Raw genomic sequence first — 21,485 nt, 5'->3', positions numbered from 1 at the left:
TTGTTTTACTTTCATTGGTTTTTGAGTCCTGCTAGCATTGGTAGTTACCTTTAATTTTCTCTTCTGGTTTTATCAGCGACTGAGGTGATCATCGCTTTGCTTTAAACACTTGGTAAAAACTCAGCCACTTTGGATTTGTCAATTGTGATCTAATCTCTGACACACTGGGTAAATAAAAGAAGACTGAGTCATGGCGCCCGGATCCTCCAGTAACTGCCAGTGCCTGGCTAGGGTGTGGGTTGTTTGCAACAGTTCAGGCGGAGGGAGCGTGATACGGTGCTGCGCCCTAGGGGTCAAACCTGGAGTCCATACTTACCCATCACTGAAAAGGTGTTCTCAGTCCTTCTATGTAGGGTTTTCTTTTCTTTTTTAAAGTTAAATTTGCTTTTCTAAGTTACAGAAAACATCTAACAGATCTTTGTATGTGACGTTCCTCACTATTCCTCATCATAATACGTTTTAGTTTTTGTAGATTCGGCTTTATATTCCTAAAGAACCTTGTCCTTTGTTCTTACAACAGATCCTAATAATCCCAGTGACCTGGTAACAAGTACAAATCCAAACCCTTCCCTACAACATAGCTCATAGGAAGAATCTGTTGTCTTCTAGAGCGATGTCCACCAAGGAGTTTATCTTTAACTCTCCTCAGACTTCTTGTTCCCTGAAGTCACACAGAGATCTGTATCCACAGTGAACGCTAACTTGTTCCTGCAAGTGTCCCAGAGTCTGATGATTACCTAGAACTTTCTGGCTTTGTTTTTGCTTTAACCAGAGATAGTTTATTTTGGTATAATGTATGCCTGATAATCCAGGGTATTGGTGATTCCTGACAGGAGGACTGGGCAGCTGGCAGGTGTTTCCTGTAGACACGTGTGAAAGACACCTGGCTGTGGGGGAAGGGAGGACAGTGCTAACAGTTTGGAGCTTATGTTCAGATCTGACAAAGGGAAATGTTTAACAGAGCAAATCAGATTGGGGGACATATAACAAAATCTCTCTTTGTGCAGTGAAGTCTCCAAATGCATTTTCTAAGTTCTTAAAGTATTTTTATATTTCTGTGTGTAACCATGTATATATACATCTATTGTTTTATCCTGTTTTTCATTTATGCTGATTTTAAATTAGTTTGTATTCTGTGGTAAACACCTCTTACCTCTGTGTGGAAGGCAGCTGCACTTGGTAATCCGTGTGTTTTAAACAAACTGGAAGATTCTTTTCAGAGGTACAGTGCTAACTTGACCATAACAGTCAACTATTTGATAGGAGTGGAACTTCCTACTTTTTCTTGTTTTAGCTTTTGCCATTGTTTCCACATTCCCCAAGGGTCTCTAAAAGATGCAGCTTGGAAACTAGAACACACACCAATGGTGGTGTTGGGATCTGGACTCCATGCAGAAGTAGTGATTGGGTCCTGGCCTCGTGCCGTGAACTTCAAGTACAGCCCTTCCACGTGCTGGGAGGCCGGCATGGCTTTCTACAAGCCCAGTGAATAAAGATTCTCTCTGTTTGTCCTGCTCAGTGTGTGTCCTGTAACAAATCCTTCAAGAAACTCTGGTCCCTTCATGAACATATCAAGATCGTCCATGGATATGCAGAGAAGAAGTTTTCCTGTGAAATTTGTGAGAAGAAATTTTATACCATGGCTCACGTGCGGAAGCACATGGTTGGTAAGTTGGCTGCTGGTTTTCACTCATACCTGTCATTTCCCCTTGTTGTCTGGTGTGCTGTAAGCTCTGGGTCAGCCAGAATATGAGAAACTGCCTCCTCACTAGAATCAGTTCTGGCATGTTGAAGCTAAGTCCAGCATGTCTTCAGTGAACGCTGCAAAATCGAGTGACACCAGGCTGCTTTTCCTCTGTTACCTGTCTGTCTCCTCGGAACAAGACCGTTAAAGTCTCACAAGTCAGAGACTAGAAATCCACGTGGCCTAATTGCCTTCTGCTGGGACTTCTGTCTCCTAGTTTGAGCTTTGTGGTGGAACTGTTTTGAGTACAGGTACCTTCTGTGTTGCAGCACACACGAAAGACATGCCGTTCACATGTGAAACCTGTGGAAAATCATTCAAGCGCAGTATGTCACTCAAGGTGCACTCCTTGCAGCATTCTGGAGAGAAGCCATTCAGATGTGAGGTAAGGAGCATGTGACCAAGGGGCCCAGGCCCGAGGCTGCCGATGGGGCAGTGAGGGCTGTGGTGGAGCACAGGGAGCAGGGCTGTCTTCCACAGGGCCCGCAGGTCACGCTCTCTCCCTGCTAGGGGAGCAGTGACTGTTTGAAACCCCGCTAACTCTCTTAGGTTAACCTGGGAATAGCACATTACTGACATAGCTTTCTCAGTGGTTCAGAGAAGTGATGGCTGTGTGAGAACATTTCCCCTTTGTTAGTAACTCAGCTTCAGAAATAGAGCAGATGCAAACAGCTGACACAGCATGTACTGTTCCGAATATGAAAAACCAACCCAGGTCAGTCGTGTTAGGGTGGGCTCAGGTAGAGCTCCTGTGCTTGGCATTCAAGAATCTGCCATGTGTCCCACACAGAACTGTGACGAGAGGTTCCAGTACAAGTACCAGCTGCGCTCACACATGAGCATCCACATTGGGCACAAGCAGTTCATGTGCCAGTGGTGTGGCAAGGACTTCAACATGAAGCAGTACTTCGACGAGCACATGAAGACCCACACTGGTAAGAGCTTCCTGGGAAAGGTCCAGCCCCCCAGTACCTCCTGGCGATCATCTGTGGTTCTGTTCTTTAAAACAAATCCAAACCACAAATTTGCCATATATATAAAACTCCACTTTAAATAAACCTGGTATATAAAGATACAGATTTACAAAACTAGAATTTTGACTTTCATAACTTTATTAATAAAGAATTATTTGTGAGTGCCCTAAGTTCCTTTAAGACAGTGGGTTCCTTGCTTGAAGCTCAGGAAGTCCTGAAATAGTGAGAACCCGGTTTTTAGTATGTGTGTGTCTGTTACTGTTTCTAAGGAAAGGGTTGTGGCCCTTAGAAAGATGGAGGGTCCTGGCTGCTGTAAATAGAGGACCCTCTGGGTAGACTGCAAGTTAGATTAGCTTTGATTCAGCAAGGTTCTCTGCTTTGCAGGAAGACATCCTTTAAGGGAGGTTCAATGAGGTTGTAACCGCTTTTTGTGTCCAGGGGCAAATGTTCCATAGCAGGGACTTGAATCCTGCATCCCTGGGATTGTCCAGCTTCCAGGGAACTGGCTGAAGCCATAGTTCCCCCTTGTAAGCATCTCAGTTTGAACTTGATGTAGTGGGGTTAGCCCACTTTGCATAAATGGAACAGGGTGAAACATTGTTCAGGTTTCCAAATAATACCTGCTCATGAGGTCCTAGGTTCTATTAGTCTGCAGAGCTGCAGAGCTATAAGGAACCCCAGAAGATAATCTTGTGTAGCCTGCTGTTCTTTTTGCTTAACTAGTGGTAAGGAAATTCCACCCATGACTGGCTCTTTAGTCCCCATTTTACTTTGTCCAAACAAAAATGCCTACCGGTTAGGCTTCTTCTCACCCTCAGCGCAGAACACCCTCTGATTTTAAGTGTTAAGCAAGATGAAGGGTCCTGAGAGGAGTTTAGTTAAATTAGACCTCAAAAGGAAAGGATCACTTTGAAGGCATAGCCCAAATGGATAGCAGGATACAGCCGAGAACTGAACAGATTCTCCTCTTATCTTTTGGTGGCTCTCCATAGCTTCTTAGTTCTGAGTCCCTCTCAGTTTTTTTGGTACTTGGCAGGAAACTGGAACTAGACAGAACATAAGGTTTTTAAAAGCAAGAGCCGTGTCACACTGACTGACAGCACTCGGCAAAAGTCACACGGTTTCTTTGCTATTTTTTTTATTTGACAGGTAGAGTTATAGACAGTGAGAGACAGACAGAGAGAAAGATCTTCCTTCCTTTGGTTCACCCCACCCCCCCAAATGGCCGCTATGGCCGGAGCTATGCCAATCCGAAGCCAGGAGCCAGGTGCTTCCTCCTGGTCTCCCATGCGGGTACAGGGGCCCAAGCACTTGGGCCGTCCTCCACTGCCCTCCTGGGCCACAGCAGAGAGCTGGACTGGAAGAGGAGCAACCAGGACAAGACCAGTGCCAATATGGGATGCCAGGGCGTTAACCCACTGCGCCACAGCACATAAGTGTTTCTATAATCACATATATTATAACAAAACAAAAATTGGGTCTTTCTGCTGTATCATAACCTGTTTGTGTTTTACCATATTATTATCAGCAGTACTTGTATAATTGGCCATATGATATTCCTTTTTGTAAATTTATAGCCATTGTTTCTTACAAACATATGCTAGTTATTATCTTGAATGTTTTACATCATTTTTTAAAGTTTTTTTTTTTTTTTTTAAAGGCAGAGTTACAGAGGAGAGGAGAAAGAGAGAGAGAGAGAGAGAGAGAGAGAGAGAGATCTCCCATCTACTGGTTTACTACCTAAATGGCCGCGATGGCCAGGGCTAGGCCAGGCTAAAACCAGGAGCCTGAAACTCCATCTGGGCCTCCCATGTGAGTGCAGGGCTCAAGCACTTAGGCCAGCTTCTATTGCTTTTCCAGGTGCATTAGCAGGGAGCTGAATCAGAAGTGGAGCAGCTGGGACTTAAACTGACACCCATATGGGATGCCGGCATCACAGGCTGTGGCACTGAACCATTTTGCCCTGACACTGGCCTAAAAACAGCTTCTTATCATATAATTTGCATGTGTTTAATGACCAAGAAAGACTGAACACTTTTTGTCTGCTTATTAGGCATCAATATATTTTCTTTTCTGAATTGCTTGTGCCTTTCCTGTACTCACCTTATATTACAGTGTTTGATTTTCCTTATTGTTTATAATAGCTCTTTATATACAAAGTATACTGGACCTTGTTTAATACTGGTTTTGAAATACTTTCCCCTGGTTTGTCATGTGCCTTTTAATATCATTTGTAATACTAAGATTGAGAAAGCAGCCGGATGGCAGAGCTGGAGAAATCTGGCTGTGCCCTCACTAGCAGAATAGTGCAACCTCTTTGGGTGTCTGGTTCTTTGGTATTAAATAAGAATGACAGGGGCCAGCACTGTGGCACAAAGGGTTAATGCCCTGGCCTAAAGCGCCGGCATCCCATTTGGGCACTGATTCGAGGCCCGGCTGCTCTACTTCCAATCCAGCTCTGTGCTGTGGCCTGGGAAAGCAGTAGAAGATGGCCCAAGTCCTTGGGCCCCTGTACCTGCGTGGGAAACCCGAAAGAAGCTCCTGGCTCCTGGCTTCAGATCGGCACAGCTCCGGCCATTGTGGCCAATTGAGGAGTGAACCATCGAATGGAAGACCTCTCTCTCCTTCTGTTCTCTCTGTGTAACTCTGACTTTCAAATAAATAAATAAATCTTTAAAAAAAAATTAAGAATGACAGTCGTACCTGAGAAGGTGCGGAAGAAGAGGTAGTTTTGGAGAAGAAAAAGGATAGGTCATTTAAGGCTGGATGGAACTACATTTAGAGATTGCAGTATGTTTTGGTGTGGATTAAGCTGCTATAGGAACTGATACTGATTGGACTGTTTCTTTGCGTTTAAAATGAGGTAGGTCTTTTTTTTTTTTTTTTTTTTTAAGGTTTATTTATTCATTTGAAAGAAGTAGAGAGAGAGAGAGAAAGAAGAAGGTCTTACCTAGGGAAGCTGACTGACCAAGCTGGGTTTCCTGGAATGGTGTGGATATGAGGTGAATGCAGAGTAGAATACTCGCTTGTTCCCCTTGTATTAGGCGCAGTACTAAGTGCCTAGGGACACAAGGATGAATGAAGACCAAGTTTCTGACTTATGATAGTGAATGATAACGATGATGATGATGACAATGACGACAGTAGCTAAATACATTGAGTGGCCACTGTGTGCCAGATAGTGTTCTGAGCACTTCATGCTTTTCTCACGATAACCTGTTATGTATGATGTTAGCATTTTTCAGATGAGGAGACTGAAGCTCAGAAATTAAATAGTTTGTCCAAGGCAGTCTAACTCCGGAATCACACACTTAGATGATTCTGATATAAATTTACTATAGCAAGTAACAAAATGGATACAGAGGGCATCTCGAGTGTTAAAAAGCAACGTGCTGGCCAGTGCCGTGGCTCACTAGGCTAATGCTCTGCCTGTGGCGCCAGCATCCCGGGTTCTAGTCCCGGTTGGGGCGCTGGAATCTGTCCCTGTTGCTCCTCTTCCAGTCCAGCTCTCTGCTGTGGCCCAGGAGTGCAGTGGAGGATGGCCCAAGTGCTTGGGCCCCTTGTACCCGCATGGGAGACCAGGAGGAAGCGCCTGGCTCCTGGCTTCGGATCAATGCAGCACTGGCCGTAGCAGCCATTTGGGGGGGGGGGGGTGTGAACCAATGGAAGGAAGACCTTTCTCTCTGTCTCTCTCTCTCACTGTCTATAACTCTGTCAAAAAAAAAAAAAAAAAAAAAAAGGCACCGTGCTAAATCAGGTGTGGTACCGTTTACAAGTTTGGGTCTAGACTGAGTTCTAAGATAGCAGTCATTGCACGGTACTGCTCACAATCCTTGGCTGCCTGCCATTACCTCCTGTTGCAAGGTTTCCTCATGAAAGCTAGACTGTTTCTTTGTTGGGAGGCTTACTAAATGTAATTTAAAGACTTTTCCAATAGAAAATGAAATACTGCAGCCGGCACCGTGGCTCAATAGGCTAATCCTCTACCTGTGGTGCCAGCACACCGGGTTCTAGTCCCAGTCGGGGCGCCGGATTCTGTCCTGGTTGCCCCTCTTCCAGGCCAGCTCTCTGCTGTGGCCCGGGAGTGTAGTGGAGGATGGCCTAGGTGCTTAGGCCCTGCACCCCATGGGAGACCAGGAGAAGCACCTGGCTCCTGCCTTCGGATCAGCGCGGTGCGCCGGCCGCTGCGCGGCCGCAGCAGCCATTGAAAGCTGAACCAGCGGCAAAGGAAGACCTTCCTCTCTGTCCCTCTCTCTCACTGTCCACTCTGTCAGAAAAAAAGAAAAGAAATACTGCTGAAAATAAAATTATTTTGTAGCTTTCAGCAGTTGATGGTGCTTTGCTGTGTCGTAGGAGTTTTCAGTACCCTCACTGAGAAAGAACCTGCTTGTTAGCTCCTGCTCGGCCTCCATCCTAAACAGTGTGTTAGTGATGCTGCGTCTGTAGGAGCGTCTATTCTGAGCTATTAACTTCCTATAAGGGAAAAATGGGTGGGTTACCAGAAATATCATCACAGCAGGGTGGGCTGTGGGTGAGGGTTAGGGCTATTTGCCTTGAGACTTAAAAATTACAAAATACTTTTGCACATAATTGATTTTTTTTTTAAAAAAAGTACATTTTTGGCCGGCGCCGCGGCTCACTAGGCTAATCCTCCACCTTGCGGCGCCAGCACACCGGGTTCTAGTCCCGGTTGGGGCGCCGGATTCTGTCCCGGTTGCCCCTCTTCCAGGCCAGCTCTCTGCTGTGGCCAGGGAATGCAGTGGAGGATGGCCCAGGTGCTTGGGCCCTGCACCCCATGGGAGACCAGGAAAAGCACCTGGCTCCTGGCTCCTGCCATCGGATCAGCGCGGTGCGCCGGCTGCAGCGCGCCGGCCGCTGCAGCCATTGGAGGGTGAACCAACGGCAAAGGAAGACCTTTTTCTCTGTCTCTCTCACTGAACACTCTGCCTGTCAAAAATAAATAAATAAAATAAAATTTAAGAAAAAAAGTACATTTTTAAAGGGAAAAAAAAGAAGCCCCCTTCTAGGGTGGGTGTTTTATGTAGAGGTTAAAATACCACTTGGGGGGCTGGCACCGCGGCTCACTTGGCTAATCCTCCACCTGTAGCGCCGGCATCCCATATGGGCACCGGGTTCTAGTCCCAGTTGCTCCTCTTCCAGTCCAGCTCTTCTGCTGTGGCCCAGGAGGGCAGTGGAGGATGGCCCAAGTGCTTGGGCTCCTGCACCCGCATGGGAGACCGGGAAGAAGCACCTGGCTCCTGGCTTCAGATCAGCGTAGCAGCCATTTGGGGAGTGAACCAACGGAAGGAAGACCTTTCTCTCTGTCTCTCTCACTGTCTACAAGTCTACCTGTCAAAAAATAAAAAAAAATAAAAAAGATACCACTTGGAATGCCTGACTCCCATATCGGAGTGCCTGGGTTCAAGTCCTGGCTCCACTTCTGATTCTGACTTTGTGATAACATGCATCCTGAGTAGTTGGGTCCCCCACACGGTTATAGGAGACTCAACTTGAGTTCCAGCTCCTGGCTTCGCTCGGCCCAACCCTGGGTACTGGAGAAATTTGTGGAGTGAACCAGTGATGGACGATCTCTGTCAGTGTCTTTCTGTCTTTCAAATAAAATTTTAAAAGACCAACAAAAAAAGGTTTAAGTCACCATTCTAGTATCTGATTCCCCGATTCCAGGATTTGTCAGTGCACTCAGGAGATCAGGGTCAGAGGGACTGGTAGGTGCTAAATAGTCATATTAATATATAAATAAAATTGATAGTTTATTAATTTACAGTGAAAAGACTTGAGTAGTGCTCTTTGGTCAACATGTTCTTTGCCTAAGGAAAAAACTATATGACAAGCTAAATTATGATCAGAAGACTGTCGGGGGCAGGGGTTAATACAGAGGCAGGCAGGTGAAGGATGTCAGTGGTGAGGCACCATCAGCTGTAAGGTACACTGCAAATCAAACTTCTGTGTGCCATTGAGGCATTGATTGCAATGTGCCTAATTGAGGAATGTTCAGATTTTGGCGGGGGGAGGAGTGTACATCCTAGAATGAAGAAAAGTTTATGCATTTGTAGAAAAATCTAAGCAGAACTGCTGAGATGAGTGGCATTGCAGGAGTCCCTGTGCCCACAGAGCTTCTGGTCAGGCCATGGGGACAGACAAGTAAAGCACAACAGAGGCTTGGTGGTGAGAACACAGCAAGTGTGCGTAACTAAAGAGGCGGACTTGGAGTGTGACAGGTGTGTGAGGGCAAGGCACTCGACAAGCTGTGATGCTGGGGAGTGGTGTGCCGGGCCAGATCAGAAAGAACCCGATAAGCCATGTGCACGATGTTGGGATTTAGACAGTGAGAAGTTCCTGAATGGTTTTAAACAGGATGTGGTGTAGCAGTTGGAAAGGTCACTCCGCTGCAATGTGGGGCGGGTGGGTAGCAGGAATAGAGATGGTGAAATCAGTCAGGTGGACATTCCATAATCCAACTGGACAACTTGTGATGATATGAACTACGAGGATGGCAGTAGGTGACATTAAAGCCATAGACAAGATAGCATCGAGTAGACTTGGTGATCAAGGGTTAGTCCCAGATTTGGGACTTTTATACCATTTCAAGATAGAGAGTAGTAGAGGGAGGAGCCAGTCTGTTGGGTGGATAATGAATTTAATTTTGCATATGTTAGTTTGGAAATACACAGGGGATGTTCAAATGAAGATTATAGGCAACAATTTGAAAAATGAATTTAAAGCTCCAGGAGGATACTTAGGTTAGATACGGAGACTTTGGAATTCTGTTACTGCCTGAGGACACTCGCGCGGAGCAGCCTGGAATGCCTGTGGTGGGGGGTCAGCTCGCTCTTCCCTCCAAACAGTGGACGAGAGACAGGCAGCCCGATTCTTGCTCTTTTCTTTCTTCCCTACAGCTCTGTCCTCATTTATAATGTTCTCTCCTCCCACTTGTTGCAGTACTGTCACAGGCACATTAGCAGGGAGCTAGGTCAGAAGTAGAACAACCAGGATTCTAACCAGTGCTCACGTGGGTTGCTGATGTTCCAGTCCCCTGGCTAGCGTTATTTATTAGATATATCTTTAAATATCTTTTTTTAAATAAGGAATCTTTTGGCTTTAACTTATTTTTTTATTTGAGAGGCAGAGAGAGAGAGAGAGTTTTCCATTTCGCTGGTTTACTTCCCAAATGCCTGCAACAGCTGGAGTTAAGCTGATCCAAAGGCAGGATCCAGATGCTTCTTCCCGGCCTCCCATATGGGTGCAGGGGCCCAAGGACTTGGGCCATCTTCTACTGCTTTCCCAGGCTGTAGCAGGGAGCTGGATCAGAAGTGGAGCAACTTGGCTGGTGCCGTGGCTCATTAGGCTAATCCTCCGCCTTGCGGCGCCGGCACACCAGGTTCTAATCCCGGTTGCCCCTCTTCCAGGCTAGCTCTCTGCTGTGGCCAGGGAGTGCAGTGGAGGATGGCCCAAGTGCTTGGGCCCTGCACCCCATGGGAGACCAGGATAAGTACCTGGCTCCTGCCATCGGATCAGCGCAGTGCGCTGGCTGCAGCACGCTGGCTGCGGTGGCCATTGGAGGGTGAGCCAACGGCAAAGGAAGACCTTTCTCTCTCTCTCTCTCACTGTCCACTCTGCCTGTCAAAAAAAAAAAAAAAAGGTGGAGCAACAGATTCAAACCCGTGCCCTTATGGGATGCCAACACTGCAGATAGCCATTTTACCCGCTATGCCAAAGCACCGGCCCCTTTTAACTATCTTAATATTCATGCTTTTCTAGTGACCCTGATGACTTTAGAGCTGTTTGTATATCTTCTAGTCATCCATTTACCAGCTCTTCCATAAAGTAGGATGTTAAAGTGTGGTTGGTATCAAATGGTACATTTTTGTTTTCCCTCGTTTACCTCATTGTAATCTTACCTTGAGGTTTCAGAGGAAACTTAATCCCAACAGTGAAGCACAGCTAGGAAAGGGGCCCAGGAGTGAGTACTTGGGAGTTAGAGGTAGGTAGCATTGTGGGAAGTAAGGCTGTGGAACAACAAATGTAGAAGATCTGCTGAGACATTAAGAAGTGAAGGAAAGATTGTTGAACGGTGGGAGGTGACCAGTTTAGCCTGAGTCTGGGGACTGCTGGTAGGCTGGTTGTAATAGTGTTAGTCTGTCTATGACAGTTCACTCTTGCCTTGAAGACTGCAGACAAGATGAGGAGAGATCCAGGAGCGAGCTTTGATGTGTCTACATGCTCAGTCACTGCCCAGTGAACACACGCTGCTTGTGAGCAGAGCGCCTCGTGCACCATGAGGGCTGATGGGAATGCAGCGGGGGGCATGTGCTCATGAGGCTGATGATCCAGACCTTAGGTTCTTTGGTTCTGTTTCTGAAAGCTGTTGGGAGTGAAGAATACAAAGCTAGAGGGTCTTAGGTTATCAAAGAGGTGTGCTGTTGAAAAATTTTATTGTACAAGTAAATCTTGTTCATTTTAGAAAGTATAGATAAGCATACGAAGCAGAGTAAAACATCACTCATAGTCCTATTACCAAGAGAGAATCACCAGTAATCTTTGTTGTATTTCTTTCTCTATTTTCTGTTTTTTAAAGATTTATTGTTTTTTTTTTTCAAGATTTATTTTACTTATTTGAAAGGCAAAGTTACAGAGAGAGGTAGAGACAGAGAGAAAGGTCTTCCATCCGATGGTTCACTCCCCAGTTGGCCGCAACGGCCAGAGCTACACCGATCCGAAGGCAGGAGCCAGGAGCTTCTTCCGGGTCTCCCACGTAGGTGCAAGGGCCCAAGGACTTGGGCCATCTTCCACTGCTTTCCCAGGCCATAGCAGAGAGTTGGACCAGAAGAGGAGCAGCTGGGACCAGAACCGGCACCCATATGGGATGCCGGCACTTCAGGCCAGGGCTTTAACCCACTGTGCCACAGCGCTGGCCCCGATTTATTATTTTTTAAAATTTATTTGAAAGGCAGTCACAGAGAGAGATCTTCCATCTGCTGGTTCATTTTCCAAATGGCCGCAATGGCCAGAGCCGAAGCCAGGAGCCCGGAGCTTCTTCCAGATCTCCTACATGGGTGCAAGGGCTCCAGCACTTGGACCATCTTCTGCTGCTTTCCCAGGCACATTAGCAGGGAGCAGGATCAGAAGTGGAATAGGGGCCGGTGCTGTGGCATAGCGAGTAAAGCCGCCGCCTCCTGCAGTGCCAGCATCCCATGTGGGCACCAGTTCGAGTCCTTGGCTGCTCCACTTCCGATCCAGCTCTCTGCCGTGGCCTGGGAAAGCAGTAGAAGATGGCTCAAGTGCTTGGGCTCCTGCATTGGTGTGGGGACCAGGAAGAAGCTCCTGGCTCCTGGCTTGGGATCAGCACAGCTCCAGCCATTGTGGCCAATTGGAGAGTGAACCAGCGATGGAAGACCTTTCTCTCTTTCTCTCTCTCTGCCTCTCCTTTTCTCTACTCTAGTAAGCATGCCTGTTGGAAGGCTGGAGGACGGCCAGTGAAGTGATGGCAAACCTGGGAGCAGGAGTTCCTCTCAGAGGAGCTATGGGGGCCAGCACTGTGGCCCGAAGGGTCGGTGTCCCACTGCTCCTCTTCCCATCCAGCTCTCTGCTATGGCCTGGGAAAGCAGTGAAAGATGACCCAGGTCCTCGGGCCTTGACCCGGAGGAAACTCCTGGCTTTAGATCAGCACAGCTCTGGCCATTATAGCCATTTGAGGGAGTTAACTAGCAGATGGGAGGCCTCTCTCTCTCTGCCTCTGCTTCTGTAACTCTGCCTTTCAAATAAATAGATAAATCTTACCAAAAGAGAGAGAGAGAGAGAGAGAGAGATAGAGAGGAGGTACAGACCCTGAGAGCTAATGTGGGGATTGATCAGTGCAAGCCAGCAGGCCTGCAGCACTCATCTCGGCCCTCCCTATGTAGTGAGAGGGGGCCGCGTGTGTGCCCTCAGAAGTCACTGTTTTCTCTCCATTGCCTGGGTAGGGGCACAGGCACAGGTCACAAGGAACTGAGAAGTAAGTCCAGAGGAAGGAAGGAAGCATAAAAAGGAAGCCCTCAGAGCCCAAACCTGACTTCTCCCCTCGGTGCCCGGGGGGCTGCGGACTTTCTTTCTCCCGGGACGCTTATGGGCCCTATCCGCCTTCCCGACCCCAACCTGGGGACAGTGAGGAATGGCGTGGGGGCAGTTCAGGTGGTCAGAATCGCCTGGGAACACTCAGGAGGGGGCCCCAGGAGTGCCGAGTGCTCCTCCCCCTACTGTGTGCCAGACAGCCCCACGCGGCCCAGAGTTGTGTGCGGGAGCACCAGGGGGCACCCCCACGGGCAGGCACTGTGGGCGAAACTCCAGTCCTGCCCCGGGCGCTCCAGGTCTCGTACCAAAAGCAAGCTGCTCGCAAAGGCTTCTCTGTGCTCCACGAGAGGTTGCGAGGCCTCTGTGAGGGGAAGGGCCCCGATGTGCGGTCCACGGAGACCGTGACCCGCCGTGGGGGGCGGCCCCACGAGCACGCGGTCGGGTGTGTTAACCACTGTTCCGCATCTGTGTTCACCTCAGGAGAGAAACCCTTCATCTGTGAAATCTGCGGCAAAAGCTTCACCAGCCGCCCCAACATGAAGAGGCACCGCAGGACGCACACCGGCGAGAAGCCCTACCCGTGCGACGTGTGCGGCCAGCGCTTCCGCTTCTCCAACATGCTCAAGGCCCACAAGGAGAAGTGCTTCCGGGTGACCAGCCCGGTGAACGTGCCGCCGGCCGTGCAGACCCCGCTGGCGGCTGCCCCCGCCGCCCCGCTCCCCTCGGTGGCCAGCACGCCTGCGACCCCGGCCCCGCCGATCAGCATGAACCCGGGCAGCGCCCTGCCCCCCCGGCCCATCCCCCACCCCTTCTCGCACCTGCACATCCACCCGCACCCGCACCCCCCGCACCACCTGCCCATCCCTCCGGTGCCTCACCTCCCCCCGCCCCCCGCGCTCTTTAAGAGCGAGCCCCTGAACCACAGAGGCCAGAGCGAGGACAGCTTTCTGCGGCACCTGGCGGAGAAGCCGAGCGCGGCGCAGCACCATTAGCGGCCGCCCGCGCGGGAAGCCCCCCACCCACCGCGGCCTCCTCCACGGCCTCGCCCGGCCTCTCGGGGACCCACGATGGAGAAGGCGGCGTCAGCTGGCCCGGGGGAGCTGCCGAACTGAAGCCCAATTTGCTTGCATTTTCTGATGACTTTTATAAATTTCGAATACTGACTTGTGGAATTTTATAATTTCATATCAGCTGATGAGGTATGCTTGCTTTTATACCCTGGACTTCCCCTCAAAGAGGGGACAGGCCTGGTTCCTTTGTACTAATCCGGAGGGCTGTGAGATTAATCCAGAGCATTAATCGTATCACTGTGTATGGCAACGAGTTCTCAGCGTCGGTGCCGGCTGCAGCGGCGAGCTGGCCGCCCCCACGGTAGATCAAGCATTATAGAGACGGAGATTTTCTTCTTTGTGTAGCTCTCCTAACGCACTCTTTATTTTACTACAGAAATTATTTTAGAGTTTTTGTATAGACTTCTTTAGTAGCCTGTTTCTAAAATGAAATGTATTTCAATAAGCGGTGTAATTTTTTCAGTGTAGCTGAACCTATGTTGTAAAATAGAGGAAATTTTTATAATCATCAAAATGTGATTCTTAAAGATGCATATAACTTCTATAACTCAAAGTAACTCTTACATCCGTACAACTCAGAGGTGCTGTCCCCAGAGGGTCACCAGGCCAGGCCCCCGCAGACACCAGCTCCTGCTCTGGGAACCTGGAGTGAGTGCTTGGTAGTTTATAGTAATCTCTGCTTAACACTCTGACGTTGCTGCCGTGCTGGGTGCCGCTAGGGAGGGGAATGAATGACAGGGGCGGGGGCCCTCCAGGAGAAGCTGCCTGGAGCCTGCGCCTGGTGGGGAGAGCCGAGGGAATCCCGCCCTCCCACCCTGCACCCGCAGGAGGCAACGGCAGGTGGGTCTCGTCAGCCCTGTGACTGCCTCCCTTAGGAACTGTGTTCGTGTTTAACTTTCATGGGATGACAAATGCAAGTCTCTTGTTTTGAGGTTGTTTTTTTTTTTTTTTTTTTTTATCAGAAGCTAACCTAGTAAATCACAAACGTGACATCAGTGGTTGAGAAATCTGGATAAGGCAAATTGGTTGTGAGTTTTAAAGTCTCTTACTGATAAAATGTGGACGTGCCCACAGCTTGGAGCTATTTTAAGTTTGGCGTGTGGTTAGGGAAAGCCCTGGGCTTGGCGGCCGCGTCCCATGCGGGTGATGGAGAGGGCTGTCCCTCCCACCCCAGCACACAGGTCGCTTTTTCAGGTGTGGGAACTTCAGAGGAGCATGGTCACCCAGGAGCTGACTCCGGGAAAGGCCTGTCAGAAGGGCGAACGCGTTGGGTACATTGAACTGAGCGAGTGTTATCATCTCAGAGAGTCGAGTTCCGAGGCCAGGTCGCTTTCCCCCACCTCCCCCATCCATATTTTTATTCCTGAAATTCCTTCGTTTTTCTTCTCTCGGGCTCTTAAATCATTGCCTGAATCAGAAACTCTGGCTTTTATTTATTTTCTATTTTTAATATTAATGTGCAGATATACTTTAAGCACTTTTCTGGCTGTTTAGCTCTATAGCAGGAAAAAAATGGAACTCTTGGAGTTGAGGCCGAGGCCCTCTTTTAAAGATGACACATCCTCTGTTAGCTTTTTGATTTGGTGTGTCCAAATTTTCTCCTTCTGGTCTTACTTTGTCTTCAGAACACATAGGAAAATTTTGCAGTGAGGCGGAAAAGTATCTCAGGACACACTTTTGCAGTTTGGGGAGGTGAGTTTTAAAGAATGGTATGTTTAGCATGTGTGTGTATTCTCTGAGCACCCAGTTACCCAAACCAGCAAGGAAAGTGGATTCCTCGCTGATGACTTTGGAGCCCCAGTGACTGTCCCCTCCCCCTCTACTTTGCACTCCACGACAGGTTTGTCCGTCTACACTGCTGCGTAGACAGATCACTATTTCATGGTCAAGCCTGTCATACTAAAATAATTTTTAAATATGTAAATTGTAGCTTAGTTAATTGGTTGTACGTTATTTTGTCCTATATAAATTTACAGTACTGGGCGGCAATCCTGAATTCTAGACTTGAGACCATTGAATCAACCATTTCATGAGGTGTACTACAGTTATACACTGGAAAATTCAGGTAGTTAACTTTGATTTTTTCATTCAAGCAACTATAGCCATAAGAAAAAAAAAATGCTACAGAGGAAAACCAGTATTAAGCAAAACCACCACCATCCTTAACAGAAGCAAAAAATAAGGGCAGGGGGTTACTTACAAAAATTAACATTGTCACACAGTACAATTCTTAGTAAAATGTATTGTGGAACAATCTCCAAATTCCAGTTCTTTTCCCTAGAGAATTAAACCTTCCCCGACTTGGGATTTGTGCTTAGGATTTAATGCTTCTTCATCACTGTCATATTATGTATGGATAGTGGGTAACAATGCATTAAGAATATTCACGTTACTGCTTCTGAATATTAAGAACTGCAGGATTAAGCCTTAAACATACGTATGCATCAGGTTTAACATGCATAAGACTCAAACTCAGGGTTGAAAAATGTGGTTGGGGCCCTCCACTGAGGAAAGTTGCGTTCTGTGATGTGTTCTCTCCCGAGTGAGTTCTTCCCGGCTGGTTACCTGCTTGTTATCTGTGTATGAGAAAAGGTGTGGAGGAGTTTGAGTTCTAGCCCCTGTCTGTGCTTACCGTCTTTCGAGACAACAGGGGCCACATGTGAGCACTATGTAGATAGCGGATGAGGTTGTCTGTCGGGACCGCATTTCACTGTTTTCGGGGGCTCGCGGCATTGCCCGGGTTAAGGCTCACTCAGAGGAAAGCCCCACGACTTTGTTGAGTTGGCCTTGCATTTTATTTCCCCTTCATCTTTCTGTTCTTTCCTCCTGGATTTATCAATTTAGCTGTCGCCTCTTCCTTAGGCTTCCGAAAAGGCGGCTGCTCTTCCCGGAATGGGCTTGGGTAGACTCACGCAGAGCTAGATTTTTAAGTTTGAGTGATGGAAAGACGACCCCCAGCCCTCTCCACGGATGTCAGTGATTTCAATCTTGGCTTTAGCCGGCAGGGGAGGGTCTCCACAGGACCCTGGGCTGTAGTTGGAGGAACCTGCGGACCTCCGTTAGGGAGACTTGCGTCCTCTGCCACTTTGCTGAGCTGTCCCTTGTCACTGCGGTTCGTGCTGCCCCTCGGTCCAGGTGTCGTCCGTGCACTGACTGACAAAGGAGCTCTGAAGAGGCGCTTGTCCCCTGGGAATGTCTCACTTCTTGCAAGTGTTTCTGCTCCAATTTTCAAGTTTGTTGAATGGCCCTGTTTGTTTCATTTCATTGTGATCTTACAGGAAGTTGTCATTTGTGAGGGGGAGGTGCAGCAGATAGAAATCCGTCGCAGACACGTACACAGCCCAGCCCTGCAGGTCAGTCAGTAAAACAGTGGGAGGTGGGTTTCAGTGTAAAAAGGAAGAAAGAAGACTGGGTTGGAGAACTCTGCGTTCAGGCTGCTGTACAGAAAAGGCGTTTTACTGCATTGCTGACCCTAAACGCTTTCCTGCTATTTAGGCCAATGGGAAGTCTTTAATGGGAGGGGGTAAAAGTTACAGTTATGAATTTTATCAGCTGTTGTTTTAAAAAACCATCTCACTTGGAATTCTTCAGACTATAAAAATTGAGCAAGTAAATATTGGGTTTAAATCTTCCTTTGCTAAAACCAAGATAGAAAATTTTCCAAAAGATCATTTTTTCCAGGAGCAAAAGGAGCCGCAAGCCGTCGCAGAGCGCAGCGTGATTCTGCGGTGACAGCGCCCTGGCCACTGTAGCTTTTATAAGGAACCACCTGACCTTGGCCCCCCGACACTACCTCAATAAAGCAAACCAGAGATGCTCGGCTCGCTTTCAGTAAAGCAAACCAGAGATGCTCGGCTCGCTCTCCGTGGAAGCCATAGCAGTCGCTGTCAGTGTATCCACGTCCCAGCCCCCAGCCTGGCTGCAGACTCTTGACACCAGGCCTTTCAGTCTTAGAGGATGGGCTTGGGCAAGGCTCGGAGGAAAAGGAGGCTCCATGCCTGTCCCGATGTGGAAGCTTTGGCTTCAACCAGCAGTCTTGTTCAGAAAACCACGCGACCACCATTTCCCACAGGGTCGCAGGGTCGCAGATCCAGAAGGCAGGCCGTTTGTTCGCATGGTGGTGGGCCACGGCCTTTACAGGGGCTTCCTCTGCACCGTGTCGCTCTGCGTGTGACTCGGTGGCAGAGGTACCGTCGCCGTGTTCCCAGAGTTTTTCATGTCTTTATGAGGGCCATGTGGTTTACACCTTTCTGTCCGTCTGTCTGTCTCGCGCTCTCACCCCATGTTGTCTCACTGAAGCTCCTGTCTCTCTCTGTCCTCGAGTGCCTTCAGAAAGCCAGCATCCTGGAACATTCTTTTCCTGGTCTCAATCCTACCTCTACTTCATCCGCCCCGAGCACCGGCGGTGGGTTCAGCTCCATGAGCTGGTGACAGCCACGGGCGGGGGCTTTGGACGCGTCTCATTTTTAGGTTGCATTTTCTGCTTTTGTTTCTATCTTTTATTTTTTCACATATCACGTCTCCAGGGTTGGAAGAGTTCATCCTTAACTCTTTCTTTCTGCAAGGTTATCTTTTCTCACCTGAAGTCTTCCTGAATGCCCACCCTCTCTGATGCTGCTGTCGCTGCCTCCTGGTCCTTCATGAACATTTTGCAAAGGTACCCAGGAGTTTCCTTTAGATGAGTTGAGGCTCGCTTGCAGGTGCGTGCGGAGCAGGTCCCTGGCTGATGCTGCATCTGCCTGCCCCGCCCCGCCCCGCCCCGCCCCTGGCCCTCGGAACGTGTGCTGCTTTCCTCCTTGTCCTCTGGTTCGCTCTACAAGCATAGCAGGTGCGTGGCATGTGAAGGGTGTCAGGAGAGGAGGTCGCAGCATGTTCTCATGTGACGTGAGCGCCTGGCTTCCGGGCTTCCCTGCTGTCCGTTCCCAACACGGAAAAGGAACCACCTCCTGAAAATGAGGACATTGGACCGTAGGTGAAGGAAAGCTGTTGAGTGTCCCAGCCTTAGTCAGAAATCCTTCCTAGCTGGCTTAGAATCTCCTGCCTCTTTCCTTAACAGTAGCAGTACTCAGGTTCTCAAAGCTGACTAGTCCCCCGGAGGTGGGAGGCGTTAACCCTCTCTGGTTGCACCCCATCACGAAGGCATCACGGGCTATCTAGAATGGGAAGACTAGTTCACGGCCTGCAAAAGGTGGCTTTCTAGGTGGCAGAGGTCGGTAACGAGGGTGTCTTGTTGTTTCAGAGTTTGCATTCCCAGGAACTCTGCCTCCTGAGCAGTGCCCCGCCCCGGGAGGCATCCCCTTCACGTCTGTTGCTTTTCTCTGCAGAGTCCCAGACGGGGACACAGTGGTGAGGCCGCTGGTCCCATGCCTTCCGCTAGGGGCAGAGGCGTGTCCTGCCCCTGACAAGTATCCCCATGGCTTTTGAGTTCCCAGGGTACTTGGACGCGACTGCGGTTTCTCTGGTGAGCTGGGACCTGCCACGTGGTGTTTGTGGGACATGCAGGACACAGAAAGGGGACAGGAAAGGGTGGAAGCTGAGCCTGATGCTCGCGCGGGCTGGTTTTGCCGACCTGGAGAGTCTGTACTGGGTGCGGGGACTAATCAAGTTGTTTCTGAATAAACACAGCTTCCTCCGCGCCTGTCTTTTACAGGTGAAAGGGGCCAGGTGGTCAGGGGGAGAGATTCCAGCTCACATCTTGCAGGGGCTTCGAGACTATGTCTTGTTGCATTTCAGAGTTGCTGGGAAATACTCGGTTCTCTCAGGACTCCGAACTCTCCTAGAAATACCTCTTTAGGCTTGACCATTCAGCACATTAGGTTAACTAGAAAGGGTGTGGTGGAGTCTTGGTGTTTCCTTCTCAGATTGTATCCCCACGGGTACGTATGCAGTTTCAGCAAACTGGATGAACTGTCCGTCATCCCTAAGTTTGTGCATTTTACTCATTCTTCGCTTGCTGGGTAGGACTCCCTTCTGTCAGCAGTGTTGGCTTTGTCCACAAGGGGGCAGTAAAGTACTTTACCTTCTTTACACTCAGCCTTCTAAAGCTCCGTTTTCAGATCTCCTCTGGACTGTCCCTCATTACTAAATCCAGTAGTTGCTCAGCCCTTGTGATGCAAGCAAAGGGTGATGTGCAGGTCTGGGGTCCTTGTGGGTCTGGCATCATCGTCTGTCCTGCTGGTGCCCTGCCACTGAGAGGCAGGGCCTTGCCCTTGGGGATCCGTTGTGTACCGTGAAGCAGGAGGCGGCCCAGCGGGGGCACTGTCACATCTCGGAGAGGGACTGGAGTGTGAGTGGGGGCACCCTCTCCACTCTGCCCCAGTCCGCCATCAGTCACGCCCAGGCCTGCGGCCGGTGCTGCTCCATGCTGGAACCCAGGGCTCGCCCTGCATTGGTGGCCTGGCTTGGGGCTGTGCGTGGTCATCAACTCTCTGACCTCAAGTGCTCTGATTGCAGTAGACAGGTCAGAGTGAGCGAAGGGGCAGCCCTGGAGCCAGGAGGCGCCACACCTGCCCCAGCCTCTACACCATGCACCGCGGTGTCTCCTTGTAACTCCAGCGCCCAGCGTGGCGGGGTCTAGGGGGCAGGCGGCCAGATGCGACTTGTTTGCTTTGATCTTTGTTTTCCCGACAGAACTGAACTCACGTGCACTTTTCCTCATTTCGAAAAAGAAAATCCCGTTTGCTTGCCAGGAGTTGTTTAGCGTTAGGTTTACGAAGCTCGTTTGTTGAATGTTGACTATTTGTCCAAAGGAGTTTGACGAATAGAAGCTGCTTGGTCCCTGTTCTGCCTGCTCGGTCATAAGGAGGAAGGCCACGCGGCTGGGGTACTTATGTCAAGTGCGGAGCGGGGTGGTGTCGCTCTCCTACCTCTCTGCGGAGATGCAATTGAAGGTCAAGGTGGATTGGGTGTAGGGCTGTGAGGAGGTGCAGAGGAGGCTTTGGGTCGGGGAGGTGGCGGGTGGGCAGGACAGGCGCTCTCACAGTGGGGAGGACTCCAGGGAGGGGCCCCCTGGCCCGGGAACAGCGGTGAAGCGGCGGAGCCCGCGCTGCCCAGCCGCCCGTGTCATCTGCTTCCCGGCGTCTGACAGGTCCCTCGGTGTGCTGACTTCCCCCACTCTGTGTTAACTATACCAATATTATTTTTTTAGCAATTAAAATGCACTTTTTTTTATTTCAACTCAATCATGATTTTAAGTATAAAAAATTTATAGATTGTTAAAACTACTTTTTTGTGTATTTTTAACCACTCAATGTAGCATTGTATATTTTATTCTGTGAGACTCTGGTACAAGGCGTGCCGCTCAATGACCCCCCACCCCACCCACCCCGAGATGCCGGGCCTTTGGATGTGTACGGTAACCAACTTAATGCTGATGTTCAAAGTAAAAAGCAAAAAAGTCACCGATTCCTTGTGTGTCGTCTTTACTTGGTGTCTCCTTCCCCCTCTGCTGGCGGCATTTTGAGCCCCCTTGCTCCGTGACTTGGCTGTTCTAGTTACGTGGATGCGCCCCTGCAGCTACCCCGGTCCCCGGCCCCGCCGGCCTCCGTGCAGAGTGCGGCTTCCAGGGCCGCTCCCCGACGTTCCCTGATGACCTCTCCTGGCAGCGCTGGCCAACGCGGTGCTGACCGC

The 21,485-nt window shown here is 49.4% G+C and overlaps 1 protein-coding gene across 15 annotated transcripts in view; it reads left to right on the top strand.

Annotated features, from left to right (window-relative positions):
- Positions 1 to 21,260, top strand: part of ZNF652 (zinc finger protein 652) — a 71,910-nt gene extending 50,650 nt beyond the window's left edge. For all 15 annotated transcript variants that reach the window (XM_070060829.2, XM_089318134.1, XM_089318127.1 and 12 more), the window contains 4 exons: positions 1,520 to 1,667; positions 2,014 to 2,129; positions 2,535 to 2,679; positions 13,267 to 21,260. In XM_070060829.2, coding sequence (XP_069916930.2) covers positions 1,520 to 1,667; positions 2,014 to 2,129; positions 2,535 to 2,679; positions 13,267 to 13,778 — 921 coding nt within the window. In that variant the 3' untranslated portion in view covers positions 13,779 to 21,260. The remainder of the gene's footprint in view (positions 1 to 1,519; positions 1,668 to 2,013; positions 2,130 to 2,534; positions 2,680 to 13,266) is intronic.
- The last annotated feature ends 225 nt before the right edge of the window (positions 21,261 to 21,485 follow it).

Source organism: Oryctolagus cuniculus, chromosome 17 (assembly GCF_051225735.1).
Source record: "Oryctolagus cuniculus isolate XC-2025 breed Fujian yellow rabbit chromosome 17, ASM5122573v1, whole genome shotgun sequence".
NCBI lineage: Eukaryota > Metazoa > Chordata > Mammalia > Lagomorpha > Leporidae > Oryctolagus > Oryctolagus cuniculus.
Note: the sequence above shows the minus strand (reverse complement) of the source record. Positions and strands in the feature narration are given on the sequence as shown.